Source organism: Dipodomys ordii, unplaced genomic scaffold (assembly GCF_000151885.1).
Source record: "Dipodomys ordii isolate 6190 unplaced genomic scaffold, Dord_2.0 Scaffold3, whole genome shotgun sequence".
NCBI lineage: Eukaryota > Metazoa > Chordata > Mammalia > Rodentia > Heteromyidae > Dipodomys > Dipodomys ordii.
This window is the reverse complement of record NW_012267219.1, coordinates 12685647-12707534: the sequence shown is the minus strand read 5'-3', so window position 1 is coordinate 12707534 and position 21888 is coordinate 12685647. Positions and strand designations below refer to the sequence as shown.

The 21888-nt window shown below is 40.1% G+C and overlaps 1 protein-coding gene across 2 annotated transcripts in view; it reads right to left on the bottom strand.

Moving 5' to 3' along the window:
* Positions 1-3087: 3087 nt before the first annotated feature.
* The window catches only part of Tph2 (tryptophan hydroxylase 2), a 104255-nt gene continuing 85454 nt past the window's right edge, over positions 3088-21888 (bottom strand). Inside the window, exons 9-12 of one of the 2 annotated variants that reach the window (XM_013020280.1) lie at positions 12083-12178; positions 3532-3665; positions 3191-3406; positions 3088-3145 (exon numbers count right to left, since the gene is read on the bottom strand). In XM_013020280.1, the coding sequence (XP_012875734.1) occupies positions 3232-3406; positions 3532-3665; positions 12083-12178 (405 nt within the window). In that variant the 3' untranslated portion in view covers positions 3088-3145; positions 3191-3231. Of the gene's footprint in view, positions 3146-3190; positions 3407-3531; positions 3666-12082; positions 12179-21888 lie in introns of those variants that run through there. The other variant, XM_013020287.1, reaches the window with a different exon arrangement.

Sequence of the window (21888 nt, the reverse complement as noted above, 5' to 3'; positions counted from 1 at the left end):
TGTTGAATTTTGCTTTAAGTCCTCAGGACCAAATAGGTGCCCTGAGCAGGTAGCACAGATGACAAAAAGCTGGCTGGAGCATTCTGTTGTACTACTTCCAGTCAAGGACCTGTTCTGCCAACTCTTTTCCTATGATGGCTATTAAATTTTATAGGATTTTTCCCACCATTGGCTGTAATGGCATTTGCACGTTAAATGCTTGCAACAAATGAAACCGTGATTCCATTGTTTCACAGGGTGAAAACCATGGTTACGGCTGTTTCAAATGGAGAACAAATCTGAAAAGAATCAAGTCATTCCTCTCATTGTATGCTACCTATATAGGCTCTGTGGGAAAGCTTATTTACATTGCAGCTCTTCTATTTTTGAAACAAGACAGTGTTTCGCACATGTAAGAAAACTAAAGATTCCACAAAAAGCCAAAGCAGATGACACCTCAAATGTTATTTTAGTCAAGGGGTTTTGTTTACAATTAAACATAACTCTCCTGCAAGCACATTTCACTAAGTTAACCCTTCATAGAACTACAAGAGAAAACCTTGATGGCTACACTATGGTTGTTTGTTGTCCTTTATTCATGAGAAAGAATATGACAGAATTCTCTAGGACTGTATCTAAGGCAACACTGACTTATGGAAACAATAAAGAAGGCAGACACTTTGGCCAATTTTCTCCTCCAAGAAAATTCAACAACTAGCCCTGAAAATTTGGGATTATTCTTTCTAGGAATAATTCTGGATTATTATTTATAGGTACTTATTAAAGATCATCTAGATGCAGCAAAGCAAGATATATAAGAAGTTATATATTTTACTAGTTCTAGAAAACTAGTAAAATAAACAACTTCTTGATCACTCTAGATCCTTTTAATTGGGTTCAGCTTGCTCATCATTTCTCTACCAGCCATACTTTTCCACGGCACCATCCTCTCCTCCTAGAATAGCAATTAAATGTCAGGACTCTCACATTCTGTCCACCAAATGTCTTCTCGAGAATTCTGTTGTTCTGAGAATGCTTCAGCAAAGGAAGAGCCTTTTCAGTTAAGATAACCATTATTCGAATCTCTGAATGGGTATTCGTTTCAATTTGACCTTTCCTTGTTGTGTGTTTGAGCTTTAAAAAAAAAGTTTCTCCTGCATATATTTAGCCCAAAGATTTGAATGCATCATCATATAAAATGATCCTTAATAAAATGAACTCTGAGAAATGGAAACAAGAGGTTTTATATTGTTTTCAATTGTTTCTTTTTTTCTCTCTTTTTTCCCCTATGGTTTATTCCCTTTTGTCACTGTTTTTTTTTTTATTTCTGTACCCTTTATCTTTTATATAGTTTATCTGATTTGGGGAGGGGAAGAGGAAGCACAAAACAGTGGGACAAAGGGTGAACCAATTCAGCAGCGATCCTCACTAGGCACTATGTTGGAAATGAGCTATATAACTTGGAAGGGAGGAGAAGAGGAAGAGGAAAACCTAGTAGAAAACGAGGGAGGAGTTGACACTGTTCACAAAGAAATGTACTCATTACCTGACTTCTGTAACTGTAACCACTCTGTACATCACCTTTACAGTAAAATTTAAATTAAAGAATACTGACTAGCTTAAATTTAAACATAATTTCTTACTAATAATATTCTTGAAAATTAGCTGGGTAAATATTTAAGAATTACAATTTTATTTTTCTTCTTTTTGCCCTACTGGGGATTGTACCTAGGTACCTAGATAAACCTTTCATTTGAGACTTGAGTGGCATTATTTATATTTTGTTTCTGAGATAAGGTTACACTAATTTCTCCAGGACTGGCCTCAACTCACAATCCTCCTGCTTCACTTCCCAAATAGCAGGGATTACAAGTATATGCCACCCTGCTCAGCTAAAATCTGGTAACTAAAGTCATTTTGTAATCTTTTCTTTCTACTTTTTCTGTAGGCTCCTATCTAGGAGTCTATATGACCTACCAAAAGCACAATCAGGGGGGCAGTAGTCATGCTTGGTGAAGAAACCAGAAGATGAAATTTATTTTCTTGTTCAGATTTTTATTTGTTCAGTTGACCACTTGATTTTATTTCTTATGACAAAGACCACCTAAAATTCAGACCATCTTGTTTTTCCCAAGTTGCTCAAACTTTGAGAAAGTTAGACAACCTTCCACAGATCTGGCATGTTTTGGAGCTGTGAGGGAAACAATATGTGTACTATATAGGTAACCCTTAATCACAAACCATTTTCTGTTTAGTGATAATGATTAGTTTTGATAGACTTTAGTTTCCATTCTGTGATTACATACAAACATACACATACACCAAGCTGAACTTCTCAGCAATACAAGAGAAAATGAGCTATGAATGTTGGCACACAGCTAACTATGCTACCTTGGGCAAATCATTTAACTCCTCTTTCACACAATTTCTTCATCTTTGAAATAAAAAGTGATTTTATAGTCCTCTGTTCAGAGAAACGGGTTCAACAACCAAGATGATAATTCACTTTATTTCAGCATGAAATTCACAGTCCCAAGATTTATACCCTACTGTTCAGTATCTGCTAATATTCTTTCTGGAAGTTTTGTCTTCCAGAAGACTTGAGGAAGCTTGCCACAATTCAGTTTCTACAAGGTCAATGCAACCTATATATCCTGTTAAAGTCCGCTTTTCTTGCATTGTATAAATACTCAATCTAAATATCATTCCAACTACCATGTTAAATGACTTTTGCAATAGAATATCATGACTTTTGTAATTATGATGAGAAGTTTCCTACAGCTCTAGGTATATCTGTGATAATGCTGTACGTACACTGATATTATTAAATATGGAAACTGCTTCACTGCTACTTGTAATGTATCTAATGAACACCAAGGAAAGCTCAGGTCCCCGGAAGAAGAGGTTGTAATCTAGAAGTTTAAGAAGATGACTTGTTATCAATTTTAAGGATGCAGTTTGCCTAAGGATATCAAGAAGGAATGTCAAATCTACTAAAACATTTAAACATACTACCATCTCTCCATTAGTGGTTATCTGACACTGGGTTCCTTGGGATGTTGCAAGTTACAAGTGGGTGTGAATATACAGAACTGCATGCTGACAAGTCAAGCCATAACACAGAAAAGTATTGATGTTATTTGATATTGACTGAATTGCTGCTGAGCTCACACACACACACACACACACACACACATACACACACACATACACACACAAATATTATGATGGTAACCACATAGATTCTAGGCATCAAATCCCCAGATACTGGTTCATTTTGTTTAAGGCATCACACACTGTGTTCAAATCACTGCGAAGGTCCTGCACAACGTTTTCAATACTTCTTGTGTCCTTCAGAATTTCAATACTCTGCGTGTAGGGATTGAAGTATACTGAGAAAGGACGAGTGATTGACTTCGCAAAGTTTCTGCAGAATAAACAGAAATCAGATAGATTATTAGCCCCCATGGATAAAAGAGATAGATAGGAGAGAACAGGACTTGCAACAAATGAAACCTTTATTTGCTAGAGATGGTAGAGAAGGAAGTTTACCTCATCTTTTCTTTGGCTTCTTCAAAGCTTTCTGAGACAAAGTAGACTTCCTGGAAGGTGGTGATAAGACATTCCTGCAAGCAGGTTGTCTTTGGGTCAAAGGCTTTCACACACGCCTTGTCAGAGAGAGCATGCTGGAAAACACACCACAAAACCCATTCAACTCCATAATGACTCTTCCAACATGCCATGATATCACATTCCTACAAGGTATTTGATATCTCAGTAATCCTACAGAGCCAGGAAATACAGAATCCCCCTGTGTGGGGAGTAACTTGGGTGTTGGGCAGAATTTTGCTTGCTTGCTTGCTTGCTTGTTTTCCTTTGGAAAGTCTCAGGTGCTGAAGGAGGGATGGAGTGGAATGAGATTATGGTTTTGTTTTCTTTATTATTGGGAAAATTCATGCCGAAGGACAGTTCCCAGCGACACCCCCAACAGAAATGGAATTTTAAATCTATGCTATGAATAGAAGCCAGTACAGCATAAATATGCTCCTAAATTTGTTGCTATAAGCAATGTACTGAAATCTCACTTAAATGGCAGAAGTAATAATTACCTGCGTGGAAAGGTAATTGGGACTCTGACTGAACTATTTGTGGACTCACTGTGAGACATTTTGAGCCAGGCACTGTGTATCAACACAGCCTGGAGTGCCTATCGGTAGCTGAAGATGCTTACAAAGCATTCATTTACCTTTCATGGAGTTCAACAGAGCAATATGCAGCAGATAAATATTGCCAGTTGAGGGAGAAAGAAGAACTAATATTAAAAATTATACTAATGCCCAAAGCAGGTATTAGGGAAAAAAATGGTGCCATTGCTCTTTGAACTATCGTTAGTGTCATTCAGCTCTCCACGTGACAGACACTGAAAAGAGTGAAGAACCATGAATGGCTGTCTGCTCAAGATGAATTCAGTGGTGTCCAAAGTCAACACTCTGGCTGGGTGGTTTAAAAACATAAAATATATATAAGAGTCATTGAGGCGTTTTTGAGAGTGCTGATAGCCAGGCCTTACTTCGACAGGTCAGGATGAACAGCAGAAATGCACATTGGGAAAGATACCCATGGTGAGTCTGAGAGTCTGACATATGGAGTTGTGGAGAGAATTACTCCTTTAGGGTTTATTCTTAATTTAAGGGAGAAGGTTTGTTGGGGAAAGAGAAAAGGAGCTGCAGCACCTGCCTTAACTGAGAGGTAGAAAAGCACAACTGCCTTTAGTCCAAGTGTTGCTGAAGTCCAGCTACATAACCTTGGCGGATCATTTAGCCTCCCAGAGCCTCTGCTCCCTCAACACTAAGTGAGAAGAGTTTGAACTGAATGATCCTAATGATAGTCTCTAATGCAACCTCTGGACTCCACCCAAAGCACTCTACTGCCATCTTAATCTAACAACTAAGATTTCCTAGAAGAAAACTCTGAAAATCCTTTCCTGATCAATATTCTTGGTGCATTGTCCTCCCTCCCCCAACCATTTCAAAATGCTTGCTGTGATGTACCATCCTCTGTGAAGGAGACAGTGGTCCCCTAAGTTTGAAAATGCCACTGCGAGCCAACACTGACATGAAAGCCAAGGGGCACGTGGCTCTACCCAGTGTGTGATTTGCTTTCCTGCAAAGTTCCATTGTCTAGATCAATGCATAGATGAATCACAGAATACAGAGAGCCTCTCAGAGTGAACTCATTTTTTTAGCCCACAGAACAACTTCATTATAGAACAGAAGGTCAGTACACCTACAAATGTGTTTGTGTTACATTCAATACAGTGCAGTGAACATCAGGGGATTTGGGTTCCACACAGACCAATAATTCTGTCCACCTTTTAAAAATAACTTCAGAGTTTCGGGGGGAAAAAATTGTCCTTTGATGAGAGCTCTTGCTCCTCTGCAAACAATTGGCCTCCTACTGGCTAGCAGTGGTTATCAGAATGAGGACTCGCCTTTCTGTGCACCCACATGCTATGGTTACATTTAACTGGAGGGTGTTATTTGCATGGCTCATTCATCCAGCAATACACAAGGAAAGGGGGCAGGCTGACTCAGTGTCTTCCATCTTTCTCTTCTTCCATCCCTGCATCAGGAACAGGCACAGTGATAGCAACATAGCCTACTAAAACAAAGCAATGACTTCCTGAGATATGCTTGTGCAAGCAACGATGGCACTGGGTCTAGGACATGCATGGAAAGGAAATGGAACTCTCCCACTTGGGTCTCCAGTTCTTCTGTAGGGCATTAACAACCTGAATGGCTGTGTGGTAGGGCCCTTCAATAATTAAGACTAAAATCAGGGTAGGTTCAGGAAAACATACCATGTGACAATTCCACCGCTTATCCAGAGGACTACATTTAGTCATTTTAGCAGGGAAAAGGCATCCAAATAGATCAAGGAAAGGCCAGAAGACAAGGTACCCTGCTTCAGATTTTTGGAGAGGGGGGAATCAGTGGGTTCACAGAATATACTTTGAGGCAATATAGATCCTACTTGCCTGTGCAACATATAAGTGAAAAACTGGAAGTTGACTAAGTGCTCAAAAATGCCATTTGCTCTCAGAAGCCTGTTGTAGGTGCTATGTTGGCTGACAGGAACCTCTGCACCCTAGGAGAATGGGGCCAGTGTACTCCTTGACTGGTAATGAACATGAAGATCACTGAACCTCCAGAATAGACCGGGAAGTAACAAAAGCCTGGAATGGAGCTCTCTGACCATGCGCTCCTCTGTGCTGTCTGCCCGGAATATCAACGCCACCCAGGAGCTCACTATCTCTGAATACCACCCTATGGCTCAGGGGGTTATAAAACGTGATATTGTCTCCCTTGACTCCAAAGTTCATGCTCCAATCGGCAGTTTGTTTCACAAGCCCTTGAGGGAGCAGCTATTTCGCCCTCTCCTCTATGTTCTGAGTGGGTTCTCTGTCAACATTGGGCCAAATTACATGATGTCCCTAGGGAGACTCTGGGGTAAATCATTGCTGAAGGGTCATGCCTGTGAAATCCTGGAGTCTGCAAGAATTGGTCCAACTTCATGCAGAGAGAGGCTTTGTAATGCGGGACAGAGTCTGGCTTGACAGTATTTTATTCTCACATCAGTGCAAAAGAAGAGGAGTTCTTGAGAGAAGCCTCCTGCTGTCTGAACCTTCCAGAGGGATTATTTTGGATTTACCCATAATGCTAGAGACCAGGGCACAGGACTAAAAGGGGCAGACTGGAGTTCTCCTCTGCCTCCCTGGAGGTCTAGATCTATAATTCCAAATGAGTGCAACTACCTCAGCTTAGGGGGCAATTTCCTCCTGGATCAACTGAAAACGTTGACCTACACAGATTCTAAGGCTGTACCTGCAGTACAGTTTTAACAGGACCTGTAAATAGCCAGCCCTCGTAGCCCCACCCTCTCCTACCTCTCCAGCCAATGCAAATTGACCATGACAGACTTTCTCACTGGGTCTTGGGGATGACCTTGCCACCCTTTACACAGGTGGCCACTAGCAATTAATTGGTTTTAGGAGACAAATTAAAGCTTAATTACCATTCCCACCTATTAAAATATAAACATCTCTTTATAACATCAAAACAATTTCCCAGAACTCAATTGCTAGCAAATATTACAAGACACTAGAGTGGAAGTTAAGATAAAGAATAAAGATTCAAATCTGTCTCCATCCCTTTCTACCTAGATGACTTTGGTCAAATTACTTCACTCTGTAAACCTAGTCTAGTAGTTATCTGGAAAATGGGAATGGTACCCATAAGCTCAGTTCAGAACTACATGAAAAGGTATGTAGGAACGCCTGGCATGGAAAGTACTCAATAGAGTTACTTATCATTACTAATTCAGTCCAGTACCTATGTGTATGACTATACCTTTCACTCTGTGGGAAGCTCTTCTCCCCCAAGGGGAGATTTCTTCCCCCATGGAGGAAGAAATCTTGTTCCAGTTTTGAGTCTTCCAGGTCCTAGACTCCAATAGTGACTGCCCTAGAAATCTTGCTCCCAGACTCCCTTTTTTTTTTTTGCAATGACACAGAGTTATTATCTCAACTACTCCAGATATAAACCTTGTGATCCTCACTCTCTAAATCAAGCCTGGTTAAAGTTTGAGGAAAAAAAAGAGTAATACTCAGGTGTGAAGTCAGGTTTACAGGTAGTTTGGGACCTAGATTCTGAACAAAAATTTGCAAACACTCCTAGACTTACACCATAATCACCTTCTCCCACATCAGAACAAGTAGATGCATGGTTTACGTATACATACTTATTTGTATGGATCCATAATTTTTTAACCTCCTTTCAATGCTCTTCCCGATAACTGGGCACAAATCCTAGCTCTAGCAAGCCACTGACCTACAGGATAACCTCAGAAAACCTCCAAGTCCCTCGAGGCTCTTCTCAACAGCCTGACAGTAATTCTGACCACCTCCCACAGATGTCAGAAATGATAGTAAATACAAGTAATCATGATAAGTAGAAAGCTGTTCTGAGACTACAGATTGATAGCTAAATAAAGACCAGACAACAAATTCCACATGCAAGGACATTCTTAAAAGCAAAGCCAAGAAATAATAACTACATTTGTTTAAACCATGAGCCTTGTCAAAACTCAAAAAGCAAAACATATATATATATATATATATATATATATATATAATATTCTAGCAATACTATGGAGTGGGTAGGTGCTAAGACCACTTACCAAAAAAAAAGTCTGTTCTCTGCTCTGAAGGAAATAAAGAACTAGACTTTATTCTTAGCCATGGAGGGAAAAAAAGTAGAAACTGCCTTTACTTTTGTGATGGATTAAATTTTTAGATAAGACTCACAATTCATTGATTAGCTATCATTCCCTTGCCACCTAATATGAGCAAACCTCGTTGTTGTGTCTCCAGGAGAATTGGATTCAACATAGATCCATATCAATCCCTTCTTAGAGCTTTCCTAGTCCATGTTCTATGAAACCCTAGACCATCAATTTTGTGTTTGTTAAATAAAATAGATGAATAAGCAAGTGAACAATAAATGAAAAAATGATAGCATGATATAGTTAGATCATCTCTAGGACAGAGAGGGGAAAAAAAGAGTGTATAATGAAAGACACATGCTAGAGTGTGGGTAAATGGTAATCAATTATCCTATTTCCAACCCACTTTTCAAAGTCAGTTTTCCAGATGACTTCACTCACGATTAATTGCTCTCTCTCCCGAGTGGTGGAAAAGTCCCACCCTGATATACTTTTGGAGTTGTTGCTAGTGTTCTATAGAACAGAATATTTAACAAAATTAACTGGGATCTACCTTTGGACTGCTTTAGGAAGAGCTAAAGATATTTTACTACAAAACATAACTGCATTCAAAACTGTAAAGATGCTTAAATAGAATTACACTAATGCTATTAATAAATCCATCCTTGTATTGGGTCCAGGACCAGAGCTTCTTCGCTCAAACAAGTATTCAGAGTTGATGTGAGAGCAGGGCAGGAGGGGGTGCCAAAGAAGCTAATGTTATGTATTCTCTGTGAATAGTCGATTTCTGAATTGTAAAAATGGTCCAAAGTAGCCATCATAAGGATGCTGGAGTGTTGAAATTTGAGAATGGAAGAATGCTAATGACTGGAGGTGATGGACCAGAACAAGAGGCTGCACGGAGGACAATGCCCTTCGGTGTATATATTTCTGGCTGATTTCCATTTCTACACGATTCTGTCCACATCAGTAAGAACAAAACCAACAGATTCACCCCAGTGCTGCCCACATATGCCTCATTAACCTAACCAGAAGACCCTGTCAAAAGTTGGGGGCCATGAGAGAGGTTTGTTTCTTTTGTTTCTGCTATAATATATAAACTATCTGAAGTGAATGTAAAACAGAGGTAGCCCAGGAGATACATCACTCTCTAACTCTTTCTGTGGAGGAACTCAAGAGTAGGTAAAGGGGATAGTCTTATGGGGCAATGCCTTCATGCCATTGCTGTGGATTTCAGCCATTTGCAATAAGATTACTTGCAAATAGATGTCTTGTTGAGGATTTAACTGGAATAAAACTTATATCACATTACCCTCTCTTCCAGCCATGCTTAGCCTCAGAGAGTCCCCTAAATGAGCCAGACTGTGACAATAGACCATGTAGTAGTTACTCCACTGCCAATTAACCATTCAGTTCATCTTGCCCTTTCCTAATATTTCCTTCCATCCCTCAACAATGAGCATAGAGCTGGGTAGGTAATCCTAGCTACTCAGGAGGCTGAGATCTGAGCATCACAGTTCAAAGGTAGCCCAGGCAGAAAAGTCTGTGAGACTTTTATCTTTGGTGACTCAATCACCAAAAAGCCAGTGGTAGAGTGGTAGAGCACTAGCCTTGAGCATAGGCTACAGAGACTTCATCAGAAACCTTCTCAGGAATGGCCTGCTATGTGCCAAACATATTTCTCTCACCTTTTCTATTATCTGATTATTTCTCACACTAGGCATTAAATTCTGGACAACAAGGATCACAGACAGTATCAGCTAGTGGTTAAGAACGCTGATCCTAGGGCCTAGAAGGCCTACATTTGGGCTCCATTCCAATACATTTAAGCTGTGTAACTTAAGAAAGTAACTTAATGTCTTTATGCCTCCCTCGGTTTTCTCATCTGTGACAATGATACCTCTTATAGCACTAAGTAGGTTGTTAAGAGGATGAAGTGGGTTAATATGGCTAAAGCACCAACATACTAAAATCTATTTAAATATTTGTTAAAGGTTGTGATATTTTTCATATCGTTAGTCTTCATAATTACCATTTGCCTTTTTGTCCCTGGTGTCTGGCACAGTACAGTACACACTGTAGGTGCTCAGATAAAGTTTTGAGGAGTTTGTTGTTAATTAGTGGAGTCATAAAATGAGTAGACTCAATAAAACTACAATGAAATCTTGTCTTTCAAGAATATAAACAAGCACAAAGATCCAACACCTATAGATTTACCAATTCTATTAAGGCTAATAATGCCCACTTCTTTTTTAAATTAGAATAGTCCATATTTCTGATCTCAGGCTAACTAGTCAAAGAATGATTTCACTGCATGCTAAATGTATCAAAACCTGCTTTCCCACATCTAGTCTTTCCCATTTGCTACACGTTGAATATGCTCCTTCCAAAACTCAGGTATTGCCGATGGGATGGTGTGAGGCCATGAGGGCTGCAGGGAGGTGAAGAGGCCATGAAGAGTCCTTTCCTGAGCACTGCACAGCTGACTTCAGAGAAGGACTTGAGCCTCTGCCTCCTACCCTGTGAACACACATGTAACTCTTCTGGAATATCCACCTGAACCCTCACTACTAGACAACAACCATGGCTTCCTAGCCTCCAGAACTATGAGAAAATCAGTTTCCATTCTCGGTAAGTTATTCAGTGAGTGGGAATCTGGTATAGTAGCATAAGGACTAAGATACAGACTATGTATCTTAGTTATAGTTATACAGTTGAGAATGTAATCTATTACTATTAGCTGTGGTTATAGAGTTGAGAATGTAATCCATTACTATTTGTCATGAATGAGTATTAAGTATTATTAGATGCTTTTATTTTACATTTAAAACTGGTTTCTTTTTTTCCCCAGTGGTATAGCAATTAATGGTATAGCAATTAATGAGCAGTTAGTGGTATAGCAATCAATGACCAAGACCCATTGTAATCATAAACTGATATGTTGAGTTGAAACATCTTTGTCCAATTACTTAAAGATAACTCTTTAATTAAAACATAAAACTACCAGATACCACCATTTCTAGTCATTTTACTCTATTTTAAAGCAAAAGAAATTATTTTTGTGCATCACTATTACATACTATATACTTCCTTGACAAGTTGTGTTTTAATTGTGCATCCACAAGCATTTTATTTTATTTGGGGGGGGGGTCCAGTCGTGGGGCCTGAACTCTGGGCCTGGGCGCTGTCCCTCAGCTCTTCACCTCAAGGCTAGTGCTCTACCACTTGAGCCACAGTACTACTTCCAGCTTTTTCTGCTTATGTGGTGCTGAGGAATCGAACCCAGGGCCTCAGGCATGCAAGGCAAGCGCTCTACTACTGAGCCTCCTTCCCAGTCCCTTCACAAGCATTTTAATGTGTACTAATATGGAAGAAGCTAAAACAGCTCTAAACTTCCTTTTTTGTGAACTAGACAGTGAGGAGTCCACGGGAGCCGTGGAAGTGGCAGAAATCAGAGTCACAAGGCCACTTGGCCAGCGAGTTTCCACTATGGGACTGCCACTAGCTCACTGCCCATTTTTCAACACTAAATGTAGGCCGGCCATTTGTTACCTAACATTTGAGCATGCACTTGTCATTCCCATTGATCTGTACACATGGCTGCTCATCTATTAGAGTCACACCACAAGCCCAGAAAGGCATGACCCATTTTCAGAAGTGCAAAAAGTTAGGTCAGCACCCATATCTGAGGTGCCAAATCCTCTCTATTAAATATTTATGGGTTATCTGTGAGCAGAAATGCTCAGACAAACAAATCAATATTTCCTATGACCTTGAACCAGTTTGTTTGGGAAGGATATTTTCATTCACAGCTTCATACCTTTAGTTCTCCAATAGAGGAAAGTAGGCCTGCCCCATATGCCCGCAGCTGACCTTCTTGCTTGCAAAGGCCAAACTCAATTGTGAAGAAATAACACTGAAAAAAAAAATAGACACATATTCAGTGAAGTGGTCAGTGAATTCTTTATTAGAGTAAAATGGCACCCAAAATCAAATGTCACAGTGTCCATAATTTGCATAATTTTTAACACTATCAATTTACATATATTTGAATCAAGACCACTTATTAAAACTTCCCCTCCTGCTTAATAATCATTACCTTAAGTTTAAGATGCATGGAAAAAGCACAGACTACTAAGACTTTGGGGTCTGGATTGTTTGGCTGCTTTTTTGTTTTTGCTTTTTGTGGGTGTTTTTGGGTTTTATTAAGGTTGTTTGGTGTGTTTTTTAGACAGAGTCTTGCAATGTAGCCCAAGCTGGCCTCAAATCCTCAATCCTCTTGCCTCAACCACCTGAGTGTTGGGATTACAGATACGTTATCACTGTGCCCAGCTTACTACTAAGAGTTACATGAGGTCAAATCATATCTACTGCAGTGATTTCTCACACACACACACACATACACACACAGAAGTTTAAAAGTTAGTGAGCCAGGCACTGGTGGCTCACACCTGTAATCCTAGCTACTCAGGAGGCTGAGATCTGAGGATCACAGTTCAAAATCGACCGATGCAGGAAAGTCTGTGAGACTTTTATCTCCAATAAACTGCTCAGAAAAACCTGGAAGTTGTGCTGTGCTCCAGTGGTAGAGCACTAGCCTTGAGCATGAAGAGGCTCAGGAGGAGTGCCAAGGCCCTAAATTCAAACCCAAGGCCAACCAAAAAAAAAAAGTATATCATAGTGGTAACACCATAAGAATATGCTACTGTACTTACCAAATTGAGTTTCTATGGCATAAATACATTCATGTGGGCATATATTGTACAATCCTGTCATCTCCAACTGATTCCTTAAATGTGTTCATTCATTGAACAAACATTTGTGGAGTAACTACTCTGATAATCCATGGTGAAGAAGTGTGGTAATGAAAAAATAGACTACTGTCCATAGTGGACCTTGCTTGTAATCCTAGCTATCTGGGAGGCTGACATTAAGATGACAGAGTTTAGGGCAAGCTCCAGGCAAAAGTGTGAGACTTTTATCTTAAAAAAATGTGGGGGACTGGGAAGGTGGCTCAGTGGTAGAGCACTTGCCTTGCATGCCTGAGGCCCTGGGTTCGATTCCTCAGCACCACATAAGCAGGAGAAAAAAAAGCCGGAAGTGGTGCTGTGGCTCAAGTGGTAGAGCACTAGCCTTGAGGTGAAGAGCTGAGGGACAGCACCCCAGGCCCAGAGTTCAGGCCCATGATTGGACCCCCAAAAAAATGTGGGGGGGGGGGCAGGCTCCAGTGGCTCACACCGCTAATCCTAGCTACTCAGGAGGCTGAGACCTGAGGATTGAGGTTCCAAGCCAGACTGGGCAGAAAAGACCCTGTGAGAATCTTATCTCCAATTAACCACTCAAAACTGGAAGTGGCAGTGTGGCTCAAAGTGGTAGAGTGCTAGCCTTGAGCAAATAAGCTCAGGGACAGTGCCAGGCCCTGAGTTCGAGCTCCATGACTGACAAAACAAAAACAAAAAAGAAAACCATGGGAGAGAGGGGTCTGGGAGCAGCTCAAGTAGTAGGTGATGGTAGATGAGGCCCTGAGTTCAAACCCAAATGCTGAAGGAAAAAAAAAGAAAGAGAGCAAAAGATAAAGAAAGCAAGGATACATCTACCAAACTATCAAAACAATTTTAGTACATATTTTAGCAAAATCCTAAATATATATTTATGTATGCATATACATCTATGGATTTGTGTATGTATGTGTGTATATATGTATGTATGTATGTATGTTGGCCCACATTTTATGAGCATCAACTAATGCAGGTTTCCCAGAATTCTAAAATCTACTTCCACTGGACTTAAGAAGTCAGCCTAGACAGACAGAAAAATCTCTGCACAACCAACAAAAACTCGCAGTGTGGCTGAGAGGGGCTGAAATCACACTGCTACTCTGAGAGAAAAGTGAGAAGCTGATAATGCGCAGGAAAGACGGATGGAATTAACACTGCCCGGCCTGCACCGTGAGGGAGGCTGCAAAGGTGTGGAAGGAAGAGGACAAAACCACTCCTGAAAAGGAGTAAAAGATCATTATTATTTCTAACTCATGACCATTTGCTCTATTTTTTTTTTTGTCAGTTAAGACATCCCTTGGTTCAGGAGGGTTTGGAGTTTTGTTGTTGTTTTTTTCTCTGTCGGTCATGGGGCCTGAACTCTGGGCCTAGGCGCTGTCCCTCAGCTCTTCAGCTCAAGGCTAGTGCTCTACCACTTGAGCCACGGCACCACTTTCAGATTTTTCTGCTTAAGAGGTGCTAAGGAATCGAACCCAGAGCCTCATGCATACGAGGCAAGCACTCTGCACTGAGCCACCTTCCCAGCCCCGGTTTCATTCATTTTTAATGTGCGGGTGATGTCTGGAATAGCATGGTCCAGTGCTCAGCAGCCCTGAAAGTGACCCAAAAGACTGGCCATTTCCAGGTCGTAGAGTTCATTCCACTTTCACAGGTGAATCATTTTCCAAAGAGGCCAAAATGACAGCCCATCCTACCCGCCATAAATCCTACCCACCGCACCCACCAGCTCCTCCTTCCTCTGCCACACTGACTCTTTTTTAGCACACCATTTTTCTGACGGTCTTCAGTGTCTATACACTGTGGTATACAGTTTATCTCATGTCTCCTCAGCTGTAAGCTCCGGGACAATAGATCTGTCCTCTTTCTCCCTCTCTACCTCAACTTTTTTCCCCCAACTTTAGAGCTTATTGACATTTTAGGCACACGAGCCTCCTCCATGGGAAGTAGTGGTGTGCATTGCGTGGTGTCTGGCAGTATCCCCAGCTGCTGCCCTCTAGATGCTGGCAGTGTCCTCCAGCTAAGTTTTAATAAACCAAATATCTCCAGACATTGCCAAATGGGAGATGATAGCACCCTAAGTTGAGAACAATGGATTTATAATAACAAAGTCTAAAACATGCATCTTATGTATAACTACAAACCTGAAGAAAAGAAAGGCACCCAGGGACCTAATTTCCAATGGAAAGTCTGTTTCTACTTGGTAACCACCCACCCCCTATCTGAGCTGTAATGTTCCTGACAGTGGCGTGCATCCATTTTCACTCACACATCTACTTCACAGACCATTTTTGAGGAACTAATATATACCAGACTGTGCTCTAGATGCTAAGGATAAACAATGAACAAGGCAATGAGGTCCCTAATCCTATGAAAGAAGTCCCTGGTACTTGGATGAGCCAGACAACAACCACCACCAATGGACAGGAAAGTTTCAAGTGGAATATGCTCTATAGGTAATAAAGCCATGTAGTACATCAGCTAGTAAGAGGGCATGACTGTTTCAGCCAAAATAGTCAGATAGTCAGGGGATATTTAAACTACAGTCAGAAAACCACGTATAGTGACTCTGGAGGCTGAGGTAGGAGGACTGAGTGTTCGAGGCCGGTTTAAAATACATCTAAGTTCAAAGCCAGCCTAACCTACACAGTGAGATCCTGTGACAGATTTACTTTAGTCAGCAAGTAAAGCTACAATCTGCTTTAAAAAAAAAACTTTAGTAGATTGAGATATGAAAAGGGTAATTGTGCAAAGATCTAAGGAAGGAGTGTCCTGAAGTAAAAATCAATTTGCATTTCCAAAGGCAGTGGGAAGTCATTGGGCATCATTAGGCAGGAGAAAGGCACAGTCTGACTCTTCTTTTCACTGATGGAGTGGTGCTGTGGAGACTATGTTGTATGTTGTGGAGTCAGAAAGCACAGGTAGAAGGGAATGCCAGGCAAAAGACAAGACTACATGATTAGACATATGAATTGGGCCAGGGACCTCAGGCCATTGGAAAAAGTCAGTTTCCCGGAGAAAATCCAAGATAAAAGATTTGAATGCATGTTGAAAGATTAAATCTGCCCTCCAAAACCGTTTGTACAATCCTGGGCGCAATGAAGAGTTATATAGTTACGTACATATTTCATGGTCCATCACAGTTATGATCCAAGTCAAAACAGGTACAGAAGACCTTTGATAAAATTGGCTGTGCCATTCACATGGTCTTCACAAGGATCTGGGTTTCCATCTTCTTTTACAACAGGAATTAAGGGGTCTGATGCAAGAAACTAAATCTATCATGTCTTTAGTCAACGTGCTCATAGAATCAGGAATGGCTCATAGGGAAGAGTCACTCTGTCTCTTCCTGCTCTTGGCTCAGCAGGCTCTCTATCCTTTTACCTCATCTGGGAGTCCTTCCAGCAACTCTGACCATATACAGATCCATCTGCTGTTTCCTTTTCCTCCTTTCCCTTTGGTTCCCTGCCTTTATCAACCAAAGAGGGCCCCTGATGCTGCTTCTGCAGCCTGCTGGCCCTCAGAGAATTAAGCCTTTTGCTTTAGACAATTTTCCATTTGCAGCTCTGCATGTGGCTGACAGATGAGACCTGGTAAATTGCACCTGAAACTCAAATATTGGCAAAATTTGAATTATAGATTTGCTCAGGGTAATCTTCTTTTTGTTTTGAATATTGGTGGAGACCTCAATTAGAACCTTAATTGGAGGGAGAGAAATGACCACACATTTCTATTGTCTGGTGATAGATGCAAAGCCAGCTTAGAGCTGAACTGACTGAGCCCCTCACGACCCTTCAGAATTCAGGACTAATGAATTGCTTCTTTTGAAATCTTAAGGAAATATAGTTTATTTTTCTCATAGAACACTCCAGATGTAGATCTATAATATGTTCCCTAGAGATTTTTCAAAACAAATATGTTACTTATTACCAAAAACAACAAATAAATAAGAATTGGGAAAAAATATCCCAAGCCTCATAAAAAAAAAACACCTGCAAGAGAGAATTGCTGATTTTTGGTTGCTACTGTTTTTTAAACAGAAACAAATGCTAATGCTAACACCTCCCAAATTGAAGGGTAACTTTCATCAACATTGATGTTCTGAATTTCAAGTTTTATGTGCCCCTAATAATATACAATTATTTATAAATATTTTATTTGAACATAATTACATATGATCATTAACTGAAAACCAAAACAAGAATGATAGATGAGACTTCTTCCTTAGAAGAAAAGCAGTTATTTACATACACACCATCATTAAGTAGAAAGCCTGAGTGACAAATTCAAATTGCTGTGGGAAAAGGAGATAGGTCACCCAATGCTGCCATCTTCAGATCATAAGTGGTACTACAGTATTCTCAAAAGACTGATTCTGGCCTAGCCAGATGGGCAATGATAAAAGTTTGAAGGAATAAAATGTCATAGACATGGAATCACACCCATAAATTATGTCTCACATGGTAATTTACAAATGCATTTCATGAAACATTTTTCATATGTTTTATGTTAGATCCCTGAATATCCTTGAAGCTCTTGCTAAGATCAGGTACTCCAACTAAAAAGACATCAGCTGGTCACTGGTGACTATTCAGGAGGCTGATATCTGGGGATCATGGTTCAAAGCCAGCCCAGGCAGGAAAGTCCATGAAATTCCTATCTCCAATAAACTACTCAGAAAAAGAAACTAGAAGTAGCATTGTGGCTCAAGCAGTAGAAAACTAGCCTTAAGAAAAAGGATCTCAGGGACAGCCCCAGGACCAGCACAAAAAGAGATATATAGGGTTGAGGATTTAGCTCAGTGGAAGAGCACTTGTTTGTCAAATGCAAGGGCCTTAGCTCTGAAGAAAAATAAAAAGATATCCAACGTGGTCAAAGAACACTAGACAGTATTAAATTTATTCCTCCAGTTTCTATATAACCTCTTCGTGGGAGCCATTTTGTGTTCATAAATTGGTTTAAAATAGTACATACAAACTTCCAAACTGAGAACCCTACTTCATAAACTGTCTATAGTAAATTGACTTCTATAGCTCATTTAATAAATTCTGAGTAGGAGTAATTGAGTCATCACTCATTAACTGTTTTCTCTATCATCCTTCCTATAAACTTGGTCTTGTGTAGTAGTAGTAGTAGTAGAATATATATTTTTAAGTAATTATATATATCATTCTGAATCTAAAATCCCATTTTCAAACATCTAAGCACACAGGAGCTTGAAAGAGCCCTGACTAAAACATGTTAGCATAATAAGGAATGGTATGCTAAGTCGGCTCGTGTTCCTTAAAAGGGAATCCCTCATGTTCTTGTTTCCTATTGATCCTGTTTCCTACCTGGATGGATGGATAGATAGATAGATTGATTGATGACAGATAGATAGATAGAACGAACTAAATACTTCCATACTTGAAGTTGTCACTAAACAACAGAATTCACAATGGCCCTACAAATCAATAGAAAACTGAGCCAGAAGAATGAAATTCATAGTTCCAGTTTCCTTCCTGAAGGGTCCTTTGACCTCCCACCTCTCACTGCACCCTTTTAAATAACTAAATACATTACCTTCTCCTGGGGGCCTTGATTTAGCAAAGTAATCTTACAGATATATATATAGATAGATATATACATTCTTCTTGCACATGAAGTATAGTAGAAATAAGTCTAGTAACCTATATTATTTCCATTGTACAAGTGGAAAATATGAGATTCAAAGTTCAAGCCATTAGTTGAGGTTCCACAACTAGTGGCGGGAAAAATTAGGAATCAAACTCATGTTCCCAGCTTCAAATCTACCATCTATCCTCTTTTGTAATTGCCAGTCGTACACGCAATGCAATGCATTATGTTGAAATACTTGGAATAGCCCCACAAGGACTCTGAAGAGCCTTTAGCCCACACTACCCTACCCTCCTGAAGTGTCCCTGGCAACCCATGCTTTCCTAGTCTGCTTCTGCATTTGTCTCCCACACCTTCCCCATACACACACACACACACACACACACACACACACACACACACACATACACACACACACACACAGCAACTACATCTTTCTGATCTAGTAAATAAAGGCTCAGTACCTGCAGAGCTGGGACACTGCTCCAACACAAACTTAAGCATCTGTTTGGTTAGGTGCCAGGTCATATCCAAAAGAAAAATCTGAGAGAAAAAGAACGCTACTCAAAGATGTTCCAACATCAGTAGATGTTCAGTGAAGATAAAAACATATAAAAGGAGCCAGATGTGATGGTTCATACACGTAATCCCAGCTATTTGGGAGGTAGAGGGAAGAGGATCCCATGTTAGAAGGCAGTTATTGGCAGTTAGTGAAAATCTACCTCAACAATAAAAGGGGACCTAGTAAATGGGCAGAGGAAGAGATAAAAACATATGAGAAGCAAAGCCTCGCACCCACAACCTTTTTTCACAGGTTTGTTGAAAAGGTGGAGCCATTCAAGGTCCCTTTCAACTCATCTGTAACCTACCCTCTGCTACCAGGTTAAAATTTAGCATGTCAGAATTTCCATGGACAAGCAGCTACTTGTACCTGTAGCCAAGATTGCTTAATCTTGGCTTACTTGGCAAATGATAATGTGGTTAGAATAAGAATCGGGTTTGATTGCTAAGCAGAGAGAATAGAAATAGTGAGGCAATAAGAATAAACACTGGGGGATAAAAGTGAAAATGGAGGCTGTGTTGTTTAATCGTGGAAGTCACACTGTTCCAGAAGTTCCTTTCCCGCTTCCCTCCCATCACTCTCTCGAATGAAATGTCGCCCCAAGCTACTATTTTTATTGCTATTTCTTCAACCGTTTGAGCTAGAGTTTAAATGTTCCTGGGTCACACATGAAGCCAAATCATGCTAAGTCATCAATAGCAATATATATGCCTTGATTTGCAGAGAAATTTTCCGGAAGGAAAAATTCACTGAAACTAGGCTTGTATAAGCCACAGAAAGGGAGTCCCGAGAGGAAAACATTTTATTTACTTTTATGTCATTATTACCTTTACAAGGTTGTACAAAGGAGTTTCAATTCAACATGCCAATTCATGAGTACAATCCATCTTGATCAATGTCACCCCAGAAAGGGAGTTTTATTGGACACTTCATTACTTTACTGAGGGCCACTCCTAGCAGGTCACTATTTAAACCACATTATTTTGTGTGTGCCAGCGCCGGAATTTGGGACTTGAACCCAGGGCCTGGGCCCTGTTCCTGAGCTTTTGTTCTCAAAGCCAGCACTCTACCACTTGAGCTACAGCTTCCCTTCTGGCTTGTTGGTGGTTAATTTGGAGATAAGAGTCTCACAGACTTTCCTGTCCACATTGGCTTTGAACCTTGATTCTCAGATCTCCACCTTCTGAGTAGCTAGGGTTATTATAGGCGTGAGCCATTGGCATTGGGCCTACATTTTTAAAATTATATTTTGGTGTATCTGGGGTGTACTACAAGGATATAGAGCATGTGTTTAGAATGCTTGAACTTGATAACAAGTACTAAAAAAATATTAAATTCTACTATATTAAGTTCTAGCTGAGAGTACAAACATAGCTAAAATATATCTGTATATATACATATATGTGTATATATACAAAAACAAGGCTAGGCATGATGGTACATGCCTATAAGCCTAGCCACCTAGGAAGCAAGGACAATAGGATAGTGAGCTTGAGGTCATATAGGCAAACTTAACAAGATCTTATATCTAAAAAGAAAATAGAAAGGAAACACATCTGAATTAGATTATCTCTATGCTCAAAACAAAGCACAATATGGGAAGAGAGAGAAGACTGGTAACAATAGTAAACCGATGTTAATCCTACCATAAATCTCTCATTCTGTTTTGAAATTGTATTTGCTGATCTGTTTCCAGATAGGAAGAATTTGAAGCTTGTGCTAGACTTTGAAGTATTCATGGGATATTATACAGGTTGTAGAAAATAGAAGTTGTTGAAAAGTGACACGGTTCCTCATCTAGAACACTGAGGCTGAGGTGTTATGAGGAGAATTACATGGACCACAAGAAAGCAGAAGTAAGTCAAATTAAGGTACACATCAGATCACAGGCTCCACTGGAACCAGTTAAACCCAAATCCTTTGCCAGGGAGCCTCCTCAAACCAAGACAGAGAAACACACATGGAAAGAAAAGAGAAGGGCTGGGATTTGAGCGGCATCCTATCAACTAGAAAAATGACTCTAAGCTGTGAAAATAGCACACACTGTCTTAGGCTATGAACACCCATCATCTAAATTAAAATGTAAAATCTTAAGCTCCGTGGAATCCTTATGGTAAACTTTGTAGAAAATTGATCATCAAATATAAGCAGATCAATCATGGCGGATGGGAACACCAGCAGGAAACAACTTTTATGATCAGGGGATTGAGGTTCAAAGCCAGCCTGGTCATAAAACGTTCATAAGGCTCCATCCCAAAAATATAATAAAAAGAAAAAACTCATCTTTTACTGAAGAAAATGTCAACATAGGCGATTTTCAGTGGTCCTGTATTAGAATTTCCCTATGTGTGTTTTAAGACTGCTCCTTGTTTGTTTTTCATTGCTTTTAAGAACAAACGAATGGCCTTGTTTAAGTACCCTCTGGCCATATCAGCTTTATTGCCCCTTCTTCAGCTTATCTGGGAGAATTTTCAACTTGAAAAATACCAACTCATTTACTATCATCTGCCATTCCTTTTCCTACACTAGCCTTTAATACTATTTCCTAAAATGAAAAGAGAAAGAGCGGGAAAAGAAGAAAAGGGAAGGGAGGAAGAAGGAAGGAAGGAAGGAAGGAAGGAAGGAAGGAAGGAAGGAAGGAAGGAAGGAAGGAAGGAAGGGAGGGAGAGAGGG